The sequence below is a fragment of the Oncorhynchus gorbuscha genome, linkage group LG17, assembly GCF_021184085.1.
Source record: "Oncorhynchus gorbuscha isolate QuinsamMale2020 ecotype Even-year linkage group LG17, OgorEven_v1.0, whole genome shotgun sequence".
NCBI classification, from domain to species: domain Eukaryota; kingdom Metazoa; phylum Chordata; class Actinopteri; order Salmoniformes; family Salmonidae; genus Oncorhynchus; species Oncorhynchus gorbuscha.
Genome location: NC_060189.1, coordinates 11,712,699 through 11,725,024, shown reverse-complemented (window position 1 = coordinate 11,725,024; position 12,326 = coordinate 11,712,699). Strand labels below are relative to the sequence as shown.

At 42.3% G+C, this 12,326-nt stretch overlaps 1 protein-coding gene across 1 annotated transcript; it reads left to right on the top strand.

Annotated features, from left to right (window-relative positions):
- Window positions 1-61: 61 nt before the first annotated feature.
- Window positions 62-8,823, top strand: orc3 (origin recognition complex, subunit 3). Its single transcript, XM_046307898.1, has 20 exons — window positions 62-221; window positions 431-485; window positions 612-709; window positions 974-1,118; window positions 1,366-1,470; window positions 1,586-1,746; window positions 1,897-2,036; window positions 2,393-2,552; window positions 2,817-2,930; window positions 3,134-3,267; window positions 3,386-3,449; window positions 3,553-3,669; window positions 3,772-3,851; window positions 4,018-4,151; window positions 4,244-4,329; window positions 4,483-4,580; window positions 4,727-4,868; window positions 5,110-5,226; window positions 7,158-7,237; window positions 8,647-8,823. The coding sequence occupies exons 1-20, from the start codon at window positions 201-203 to the stop codon at window positions 8,750-8,752; spliced, it is 2,157 nt and encodes a 718-aa protein (XP_046163854.1). The 5' UTR covers window positions 62-200; the 3' UTR covers window positions 8,753-8,823.
- Window positions 8,824-12,326: the final 3,503 nt, after the last annotated feature.

The following is a 12,326-nucleotide window of genomic DNA, read 5'->3' as shown; positions in this document are numbered from 1 at the left end:
CAAGAATAAAATTATAATTGAATGAACTCAGGGTCTATACACAAATTCATAGACGTCACAACGGCGGGAAAATAGAGGAAGTGTGGAATGGTTACATCCGGCTAACAAAGTTTTTGTTTGTTTCTGTCAATCGTTTGGTAAAAGAAGAAATATATTTTAATGAAGAAAGTATATATGGGATTGTCACAGTTCTGCTGGAAATGACTTCATCGGTGTCAAAGGTAGGCTAACGATTGTAAATGGTTGAAATGCGATTTCCTTAGCGTATTTGGAGTGAGTGCTGCATTTGTAATTTTACCACGATGGAAGTCAGTTGGAGGGGCGATCCAAGGATCCCTAATAGCAAATAACATACTTTAAGTATTTGCTGGCATGTTCATTTAATTTTTCCAGTGATTGCGTCATCATAATCTGTATATTCCCCGTTTAGGGTTGCTTTGTGTTCAAGCCCAGTGCCAAAAAGAGAAGGGAGACTCCAACTGTGGGTGAGTGATTTTACAGATAACTAGCTGGGTCGCTGGTCATATTTAATCATATCTATACTTTGAATATTCAGTTTCAAGAAATAAGTTATCGGGTAGCATTGACTATCAGTATCGTGTGTTCTCCAGAGGATTATTTCACTCATGGCTGTGAGGACACGGAGAACAGCAAACTACGTTTCAGAAACTGTCAGACATTATGGGAGAAAATGAAGACAGACACCGAGGTGAGTGTCCATCTGCACCTTGTTCATCATTCTCCCAACTTTGGGCAATGCCATCATTGTGCTCATGCCAGGATGCTACGGAATATTCAGACAGACCACCATATCGGTGTAATATAATTCTGTCTGTCATGCAGAATAGGGGATTGTGCTAGCTTTACTTGCAACATTTCTCTCTAACGTTGTGAACATTTCACCGAATACACCCCAGATCAAAGTTACGAGCTTTTGTCAGACATTACAGTTTACATTGTTTGCTTTCTACAGCTTCTGCAGGATGAGCTGAACAGGAAAATCTTAGACAGCCTCTTGGCGTTTATCAGAAAGAGTGTCTCCACTTTTCAGCGTGGCACGGATGACTGGGCGTCGCGTATGAGAGCCCACGAGATTCCGACAGCAGCCCTAGTGCTTGGTATGTGGCTCAAAAGACAATGCACATGCAGAAATATTTTGGTATGACCTGGGCCCATGATATAGGCCTAAAGGAGTGTATTTTGATAAATGCCACAGTACAGACAGAGATTGCACTAGTATAGAGCGTTTTGGCTGGAAGAAGGTATGTAAGGCATATTTGTAACGTTCTCTTAATGAGGCAAGTCCGTTAAGAACAAACTCTTATTTACAATGAAGGCCTTAACTAAGTAACTCTACCTGTGTAGGAGTGAATGTACCAGATCATGATATGACCTTCCAGTGCCTCTCTGACCAGTTGCAGCAGTCGGTGACTCCCTTTGTGGTCTCTGTACAAGCCACAGAGTGTACAGGTCAGTCCTGTGTGTGTGGTACTTGAGAAATGTCCCTATTGCTATTAGTCTTTTTGTACTATGACACGTGGATACCTAACTCAAATAATAATATTTTAATTTGTTCTGTCCTCAGCCTTGAATCCCATGCTGCAGAGGGTTCTAGAGAGACTGATGGGTACTAGTGTGTCTGTGGATAATGAGGAAGAGCCTGAGCAGCGCAGTACCAATGTAAACCAGAAGAGGGTGCGCTGCTCCCTCATCACACTCTGTAACTGGTACAAGACTGTGACAAAGGTATGTAGCTACTGCAAAGAAGGTTTATTATGATGCTTTTATGTACAACTGTCAAATGTATAGATGTTGACCTTACAATTTCTGCATCAAAGTTACGAGCTTTTGTCATTACAAATCATGCATCCTGTGTAAATAATTTGCTCCTCTCAGAAAGCTGCCTCCGGCACCGCAAGAAAAAAGCGTACTTCCGTTGGCAAAGACATGCAACAGCATCCTCCTATTGTAGTGATCTTCAAAGACCTAGAGGCTTTCAACCCTAAAGTGCTGCAAGATTTCATACTCATCTGCAGGTAGGAGTTCTAACCTCCATCTCTGTTAGGGGCGGCAGGTAGCTTAGTAGTTAGAGCGTTGGGCCAGTAACTGAAAGGTTGCTGGATTGAATCCCCAAGCTGACAAGGTCAAAATCTGTCTTTCTGACCCTGAAAAAGGCAGTTGATCCACTTTTCCCCTTGGTAGGCTGTCATTGTAAACAAGAATTTGTTCTTAACTGACTTGCCTAGTTAAATAAAAAAAAAAAAAAAATAATAATAATATTGATTGAATATATACATAATCTGAAAGTACACTTGTAGCTGTGTGATGGCACCTCACGTGAAAAGTGTTTATGCATTCCATGCTGCATCATCCTCCCCATTCTCTTCAACAGTCGGTACGTTGAACAGCTTCCGCTGATGTTTGTTCTTGGCATTGCCACGTCTCCCAGCACCATTCAACACATGCTGCCCCACTCTGTGTCCTCACTGCTGGGCATCGAGCTCTTCCAGTCACTGTCCTGCACCCAGCACCTGGCTTCTGTCATAGACAAGGTAGGTACTTCTAAACAAGTCTGTAGCCATCATGGATCCATCCATTCACTTTGTGAATGTAGTTGTATTGGACACATAGTGAGCATGTTTGTCTGTGCTCTTTTCCTAAAACCAAACATGGTTCTCAAGTTGCAGTTTGCAAATGTCAACAGACATTTTCACTCAAGACCCCAATTGATGATGACATGTCTTGAGTTACTCATGTTTATTTCAAGTTAGGATTCAGACTTTAGTTTGAGTATTGTTTTCCCTCTCTTTCTCCAGGTGATCCTAACTTCCCAGTTTCCCTTCAAGCCCAATGGCAAGGTGCTGCAAGTGCTGGTCAGCATCTTCCTCTACCACGACTTCTCTGTACGCAACTTCATCAAAGGCCTGCAGGTGAGGACTGCCCTCTGATTGTTGGGGTGACTGTCAAATGTGTTGAAAGGGCATTCTCCTTTTAACTGATATTTAACCCACAATGTTGGTTGTGCTCTGTACCTGCTTTCAAATACTAACTTTGAGATACGCTTGCTGGATGTATTCTGTTGGCCTGTGTATTCCTGTGAATTTGTGTGTTGATCTTGGTGGGCCCCCCTCAGTTGGCTCTGCTGGAGCACTTCCACAGCCAGCCTCTGAGCGTGCTGTGCTGTAAGAAGGAGGAGGCCCTGGTCCACGCCACTGAGCTCAGCCACAGGGATGTAGAGCGGCTCCAACAGCTGCCCTCCTTCATGAGGTGACTGTCACTCACACTCCTCTACCCATAGGATGGTGGAGAACGTTATCAGAATGTTGTGTGATTTGTCTGTTTAAAAACTTGTTGATGTTCGGCGTTTACCTCCCCTTTCACCCAGGTACGTAGAGGAACAGGGTCCCCAGGAGCAAGTGGAGCTGTTGACTAGTGATGACCATGTGAAGGTAAATATTGAGTGCTGTCGAGGTTCTGAACAGTATATTGACATGAATTATGAACTTATCAAAAATGGTCTTGAGTGATTGTGTGTCCTTCCCATTATTTTAGGAAGTGTGCCAGAAACTACTGAAAGATCTTTGCAAATACCACAAGAACTACTACCCCACTCTGAGGTGTCTCCACATTCTGACGGCTTCTCTGCCCAAATACCCTCTGGGAAAACAGGTTTGAACATTTTGTCAAGGTTACCATTGAAATAATACATACATAGGAATGGAATTGTAGAGCATGGCACGGACTGTTCCACATATGCCTCTATTTTTTTAGATAAGAGAGCTGCACATATCCTGTATGGAGAAGAATGTGTGGGAGACTGATGAGTATGCTTGTGCCATGCAGCTTCTGAGGTGATAAAGGAGATTATAAATGTATTAATTACAAAATCATTGATATAAAGGATAAACATTGCTTAGCAAAACAGTTTTATATTCAAGCTCTCATACTCTTTTACCTGCTAAGATAAAGTTAAGTTTGTTTGCTCTCCTTTTGTCAACACTCAACTTTTCACTCCAGGATGATGGCTAAAGATGAGCTCACCTCAGTGCTGCAAAAGTGTGCTGAGATCCTGAAATCTGGCAAGACAAAGAAAATGAGGGCTGCACTGCTTCAACTGGACAATTTACTCTCCAAATTTGACCAGCCAGGCGGTAAGTAGTGATGATGGCTGTAACAGTTTACCATTTCACCAAATGCTTTTCTGACCCATTGAAATGTGCTTCTCTTGCTTCTGCCCAATCAGATCTTGTTGAGAATGCAGCAGGGGAGGACCTCACTTCTCCAGGGAAAGGCCTCCAGAAGAAAACAGACTTGTTCCAACTGCAAAAGGTAACAACTTTCCGCTATAACGGATAGTTATTTTGCTCAAACGGTTTCATACACTTCTGATGTATAATGGATCTACGCCTCTCTCTAAAACAAATATTGTATGTAGTGCTTGTGATATGAAGGGCCTCAGCATTTACTGTCCTCTCTGTTTAGACTCTGTTGGAGATGAAGAAATCTCGAAGAACCAAGAAAATGAGTCAGTTCGAGACGCTCAGAGACCAAGCCCTGGAGTTCATTGACAGCCTTGTGAGGTGAAGTAGTATACAGTAATGATACAACCCAATCAATTGACTGACTCAACAGTGGCTGGATAGATTACGTTCATTCTTTTAGATGAGCTCGGTGTAAATGGATGGCACAGTATTTGATGGTGCTGCTCACCTTTGTGTGTTTTCAGGTCCCACCTGGCCCCACCCGAATCCCAACCACTGTACGAGGTATGCTACTACAGCTCCTCTGCTGTCCTGAGACGCCACCTCAACGCCACGCCACGCACCTCCATCCAGACCGCGCTCAGCAACCCCTACCACTACCTGAAAGTAAATGGCTACCACTGAGAGGCTGTCTCAAGTGTCTAGTGAACGCTGTTCTTTGTATCCTAATCTGCACCAATCTGGAAAATTTGATGGGTGGGCTGCCGTTATTGGCCATTTACCCGTTCACAATTGTTTCAGATCAGTGCCGACGAAAGAGACTGACCGCATCCCCTGTCTTTAGACAACTCAGCCAAAGTTTATAGTGTTAAACAGTAGCTCATACTGATGCTAATCTGTGCTTCAGAATGAAGATCTGCGGGCCGAGGACGGGACAGTCTCCAATGCTGCTCCTGACATCTGCATAGTGTACAAGCTGCATCTGGAGTGTGGGAGAATCATCAACCTGTATGACTGGCTGGAGGTAGGTTTAATAAAGAATTAAGTGAAATACTATTGGTATCATATTCACTGCGTGTACAAAACATTACGAACACACCTGCCCCTTCCATGAGACTGACCAGGTGAAAGCTATGATCCTGTGTTGATGTCACTTATTAAATCCTCTTCAATCAGTGTAGATGAAGGGGAAAAGACAGGTTAAATCATATTTTTTTTAAGCCTTGTGACATGGATTGTGTATGTGTGCCATTGAGGGTAAATGGGCAAGACAAAAGATTTGTCTTTGAACGGGGTAAGGTGCGCCTGCTGGGTTTTTCATGCTCAACAGTTTCTCGTGTGTATCAAGAATGGTCCACCACCCAAAGGACATCCAGTCAACTTTACACATTGGAGCATTGGAGTCAACATGGGCCAGCATCCCTGTGGAATGCTTTCGACACCTTGTAGAGTCCATGCCCTGACTTTATTTCAGCTTTTCTTTCATCACATTCCCAGTTGGTCAGTTTACGTACACTCAATTAGTATTTGGTAGCATTGCCTTTTTAAATTGTTTAAACTTGGTTCAAATGTTTTGGGTAGCCTTCCACAAGCTTCCCACAATAAGTTGGGTGAATATTGGCCCATTCCTCCTGGTGTAACTGTCAGGTTTGTAGGCCTCCTTGCTCGCACATGGTTTTTCAGTTCTGCGCACAAGAGTTCTATAGGATTGAGGTCAGGGCTTTGTGATGTCCACTCCAATACCTTGACTTTGTTGTCCTTAAGTCATTTTGCCACAACTTTGGAAGTATGCTTAGGGTCGTTGTCCATTTGGAAGACCCATTTGCGACCAAGCTTTAACTTCTTGACTGATGTCTTGATGTTGCCTTCAATATATCCACATTTTCCTGATGCCATCTATTTTGTGAAGTGCACCAGTCCCTCCAGCAGCAAAGCACCCCCAAAACATGATGCTGCCACCCCTGTGCGTCATGGTTGGGATGGTGTTCTTTGGCTTGCAAGCCTCTTCCTTTTTACTTCAAATATAACAATGGTCATTATGGCCAAACAATTCTTTTTTTTTTGTTTCATCAGACCACAGGACATTTCGTCAAAAAGTACAATCTTTGTCCCCATGTGCAGTTGCAAACCGTAGTCTGGCTTTTTTAATGGAGGTTTTGGAGCAGTGGCTTCTTCCTGAGTGGCCTTTCAGGTTATATCAATATAGGACTCGTTTTAATGTGGATATAGATACTTTTGTACCTGTTTCCTCCTGCATCTTCAAGGTCCTTTGCTGCGGTTCTGGGATTGATTTGCACTTTTTGCATCTCTAGGAGACAGAACGCGTCTCCTTCCTGAGCGGTATGACGGCTGCGTGGTCCCTTGGTGTTTATTCTTGCGTACTATTGTTTGTACAGATGAACGTGGTACCTTCAGGTGTTTGGAAATTGCTCACAAGGATGAACCAGACTTGTGAAGGTCTACAATTTCTTTCTGAGTTCTTGGCTGATTTTTCTTTTGATTTTCACATGATGCCAAGCAAAGAGGCACTGAGTTGGATGGTAGGCCTTGAAATACATCCACAGGTACACCTCCAATTGACTCAAATGATGTCAATTAGCCTATCAGAAGCTTCTAAAGCCATGACATTTTCTGGGATTTTCCAAGCTGTTTAAAGGCACAGTCAACTTAGTGTATGTACATTTCTGACCCACTGGAATTGTGATACAGTGAAATAATCGGTCTGTAAACAGTTGTTGGAAAATGTAGATGTCCTAACCGACTTGCCAAAACTATAGTTTGTTTACAAGAAATTTGTGGAGCGATTGAAAAACTAGTTTTAATGACTCAACCCATTAGTGTATGTAAACATCCGACTTCAACTGTGTCTCTTTGGGTTTATACCTCTGTAGAAACATATGCCTTGATGCTGGTATATTGAATGAGAAACGAGTGTCAATTTTCATGTATCTGCAGGCTTATGCTACTGTGGTCTCGGCTGCAGAGGGTAAGGATCCTGACTCTGCGGACTTTGGCAAAGTGGATGAACTCAAACAGTATCCTTTAATTGTTGGATGTCTTAAAATGCTTCATGGTGAATACTTTTGAATATATGGTAAGATGTTTAATAAACAAGCACTGCATGGGGGCGGCAGAATGTTTTTTTTTTTTTCCCTTGAGCAAGGCAATTAACCCTAATTGGATAAGAGCATCTGCTAAATGGCTAATGTAAAATTCTCTGAATAGACAAGTATCCTATCATAAGCACTTTCAATTTAACTGGTATGCAACTTAATATTAGGAAGATGTTAATGTTTTGTACAGTGCATTTTAACACATCAGACTATTCTCAATTTAATCTTATATTAGTAGAGACATACATTTATTTAGAATGTCCCGTTATGAAATTGGCAGGAACAGTGGCAGGGGGAAAAAACACATGTCGTCCATATGCACTTGAACAGTGAATGGAGGCTGTGCCTTCCCGGTTCCTTTTTCAATCATGCTGTGTATGCTACTCTGGTTTTACAGTGGAGCAATGTGCTTAATTCACAGGACGGTTGAGCTAATGTGATTAGCATGAGGTTGTAAGTAACAAGAACATTTCCCAGGACATAGACATCTTATATTGGCAGAAAGCTTAAATTCTTGTTAATCTAACTGCACTGTCCAATTTACAGTAGCTATTACAGTGAAATAATGCCAATATATTGAGTGCACAGTTTTGAATTTGTAAAGTTATTAATAAAACAATTACACGTTTGGGCAGTTTTGATATACAATTCTTAACATAAATACAATGGTTCATTGGATCAGTCAAAAAATGTGCTCATACACTGCTGTCATCTAGTGGCCAGAATCTAAATTGCACATGAGCTGGAATATTACATTACGGCCAAAGGTACAAAAACATATATTTTTTTCTTGGTATTATCTTTTACCAGATCTGTTAGTTTCCTACATTCCTTTCACATTTCCACAAACTTTCTTTAATTTCAAATGGTATCAAGAATATGCATAACCTTGCTACAGGCAGTTAGATTTGGGTATTTCTTTTTAGGTGAAAATTGAAAAAAGGGGCAGATTATTTTAGTAGCAGCTGAGAAATTAATATAGTAGCAATTTCTTTAGTGGCAAGTTGCATGTAGAAATGTCTGGGCCTATAAGAACCCTTATTTCACTCCATGCATTAACCACGGTTTGAGCAGCAGCCAGCCTCTTGCTGTGAGACAGGTGATATTCTGTATGCCATGGGCTCTCCAACCCTGTTCCTGCAGCTACCCAATGATTCGTTTTGCAAACCAAGTGAAATCTGTCCGTGAACATCAAAAGTAACATGTTTTCACAAATTGTATTAAACTGTTGACAGCCCCTCTGTGCTCGAGAAAGGAATAGAAATGTGTATGCATGTTTTGATAAATTATTAAAATAGGCTTTTTCACAGTTGTTCCTCAACTCCTACAAGTGCTCGTTTTATCCAGGCGGTATCTGAGCTGGAGTTCCTGGGATTCATCAAATCCACCAAGCAGAAGACGGACCATGTGTCACGACTGACCTGGGGAGGCTGCTGATTCACCGTCTGGGAGCTTGTGTTGTATAGTACATGTCAATTGTTTTTGAATAAAATGTGATTTCAATTGAGTACCATGATTTGCTCATTGTGCTCTTAAAAGGTGTGGAAAATGCAAGTGGTTAACTCTAGTAACAAACACTCTGAAAGAAGTGTATACAATATTATATGAAACACCACCAGTCTTATCAAGTAGCCAGGGGTACATTCATTTGTAAAGATGCTGTGGGAACAGATGGGTCCTCATGGGTGACTACTGCTGCGAGGTGATTATTCCACCACTTCAGGGCTGAATCAAAGATGAAGTGTTAACTGGGACTTGGTAACGCCATAGTGCTGGCAGGGAGCCAAGTTGTGATTCAATGCCAGAAATGACTGAATTGACATCTCGATATTGTAGGTATTTTATCTACTTGATTACTCATTAGCTTAACATCAAATCAAACTTTATTTGCCACATGCGCTGAATACAAGTGTAGACTTTACCGTGAAATGCCGAATACAAGTGTAGACTTTACTGTGAAATGCTTACAAGACCTTAACCAACAGTGCAGTTCAAGAAGAAAATATTTACCAAGTAGGCTAAAATAATAAAAAGTAACGAGCAACAACATACAGGGGGCACCGGTACCGAGTCAGGTGTACAGGCTAGTTGAGGTAATCTGTACATGTAGGTGGGGGCGAAGTGATTGTGCATGGGTAACAAACTGAGAGTAGCAGCAATGTACAAGAGGGGGGTCAATGTAAATTGTCCGGTGGTGATTTTTTAAATGAATTGTTCAGCAGTCGTGCTGTGCGGTAGCAGAGAAAACAGTAACTTGGGTGACTGGAATCTGACAATTTTATGGGCTTTTCTCTGACACCGCCTATTATATAGGTCCTGGGTGGCAGGAAGCTTGGCCCCGGTGATGTACTGGGCAGTTTGCACTACCTTGTGTAGCGCCTTGCGGTCAGATGCCGAGCAGTTGCCATATCAGGCGGTGATGCAACCGATCAGGATGGCATAGCAGTAGAACCTTTTGAGGATCTGGGGGCCCATGCCAAATCTTTTCAGTCTCCTGAGAGGGAAAAGGTTTTGTCGTATCCTCTTCACGACTGTCTTGGTATGTTTGGACCATGATAGTTTGATGTGGACACCAAGGAACTTAACTCTCGACCCGCTCCACTGCAGCCCCGTCGATGTTAATTGGGGCCTGTTCTGCCCACCTTTTCCTGTAGTCCAACATCAGCTCCTTTGTCTTGCTCACATTGAGGGAGAGGTTGTTGTCCTGGCACCACACGGCCAGTTATCTGACCTTCTCCCTATAGGCTGTCTCATTGTCGGTGAACAGGCCTACCACTGTTGTGTCGTCAGCAAACTTAATGATGGTGTTGGAGTCGTGTTTGGCCTTGCAGTTGTGGGTGAACAAGGAATACAGGAGGGGACTAAGTACACCCCTTTCGAGGGGCCCCAGTGTTAAGGATCAGCGTGGCAGACATGTTGTTGCCTACTCTTATCACCTGGGGGCGGCCCGTCAGGAAGTCCAGGATCCAGTTGCAGAGGGAAGTGTTGAGTCCCAAAGTCCTGAGCTTCGTGGGCACTATGGTGTTGAACGCTGAGCTGTTGTCGATGAACAGCATTCTCACATAGGTGTTCCTTTTGTCCAGGTGAGAAAGGGCGGTGTGGAGTGCGGTTGAGATTGTGTCATCTGTGGATCTGTTGGGGCAGTATGTGATTTGGAGTGGGTCTAGGGTGTCCGGGAGGATGCTGTTGATGTGAGCCATGACCAGCCCTTCTCACCAAAACTCCAAATTCTTGCTTGTTTTTCAAAAAACAAGCCTGAAACCTTGAATAAAGACTGTTGACATCTAGACGGATTTACATAGTAACAATTATAAGAGCCTGGGACCTCAAAAAAATAAAAAATAATTCCGGGTGGTTCTTCTTTAGATCTTTGCCTGCCATATCAATTCTGTTCAACTTGTTTTCTATCCAATGCTACCAATTATATGCATATCCTGAGAAACAGGCAGTTTATTATGGGCACGTCAGTCAGGCAACTAGACCCTATCCCTAAGAAGTTTTAACAGTTGGTCCGCCATGCTTTGTGTACACGTCCTGGTAATCTGTCCGGCTGGTAGGCTCGCGTCACTGGGCAGCTCGCGTCTGCACAGTTTTCAAGCCCTGCAATGTCCGAGGAGCGTTAGAGCCGGTGTAGTAGGATTCAATCTTAATCCTGTATTGACGCGTTGCTTGTTTGATGGTTCGTTTGATGGTTCATCTGAGGGCATAGCGGGATTTCTTATAAAAGTCTGCATTAGTCTCCCGCTCCTTGAAAGCGGCAGCTCTAGCCTTTAGCTCGATGCGTTGCCTGTAATCCATGGCTTCTGGTTGGGATAATGTACGTACAGTCACTGTGGGGACGACGTCATCGAAGCACTTATTGAAGAAGCCGATGACTGATGTGGTGTATTCCTCAATGTCATTGGATGAATCCTAGAACATATTCCAGTCTGTGCTAGCAAAACAGTCCTGTAGTGTAGCATCCGCGTCTTCTGACCACTTCCGTATTGAGCTAGTCACTGGTACTTCCTGCTTTAGTTTTTGCTTGTAAGCAGGAATCAGGAGGATAGAATTGTGGTCATATTTGCCAAATGGAGGGCGGGGGAGAGCTTTGTATGCATCTGGAGTAAAGGTGGTCTAGGATGTTTTGTGACATGTAACAAATTAGTTAGCCAGTGTTTCCCCTAGGTGGCAAAGTTAATTGCAGTTTCAAATCTCATTTCCTGCAATTCTACACATTTTGCCATGGAGCAGAGAGAAAATATTCCGTTTTAAATAAAATTTCCTGCAATTATACATATTTTGCCTTGTTCTTATGCTATATTAGTGACTCAAACATAACAATCAATGGGGACCCCATGCCATTTTTTTGTGACTTTCAGTTCTCAAAAATGTTGTTCCATTTAAGAATAATTGCTCCATTATCTGTTCTACATATTTTATCTGGTTTTAGTCATTTAAGTTTACACTGAAAACATTTTACCATCCCCAAAATGTTTTCTATAATTAAATGTTGCATTGCTTTGTCCTCTTTTCTTTAAAGAACCACTGCACATGTCGATTGGCGTGTTTTTCTGTGCTCATTAGAAAAAAACGAGATGTCAGTCTTGGAGGTGTGTTTCCTGACCGATTCCATGTTTGGTGAATGAGGTTTCAACTCAAATGTTATTGGTCACACACATTTTTAGCAGATGTTATTGCGGGTGTAGTGAAATACTTGTGTTCCTAGCTCTAACATTGCAGTAGTATCTAACAATTCACAACAATACACACATCTAAAAGTAAAATAATAGAAATTAGAAATAATACGGTACCAGTCAAAAAATTGGACACCTACACATTCAAGAGTTTTTCTTAATTTTGACTATTTTCAACATTGTAGAAGACATCAACACTATGAAATAACACATAGAATCATGTTGTTAAAAAAGGTTTAACGATTCAAAATATTTGATATTCTTAAAAGTAGCCACCCTTTTCCTTGATGACAGCTTTGCACACTCTTGGCATTCTCTCAACCAGTTTCATGAGG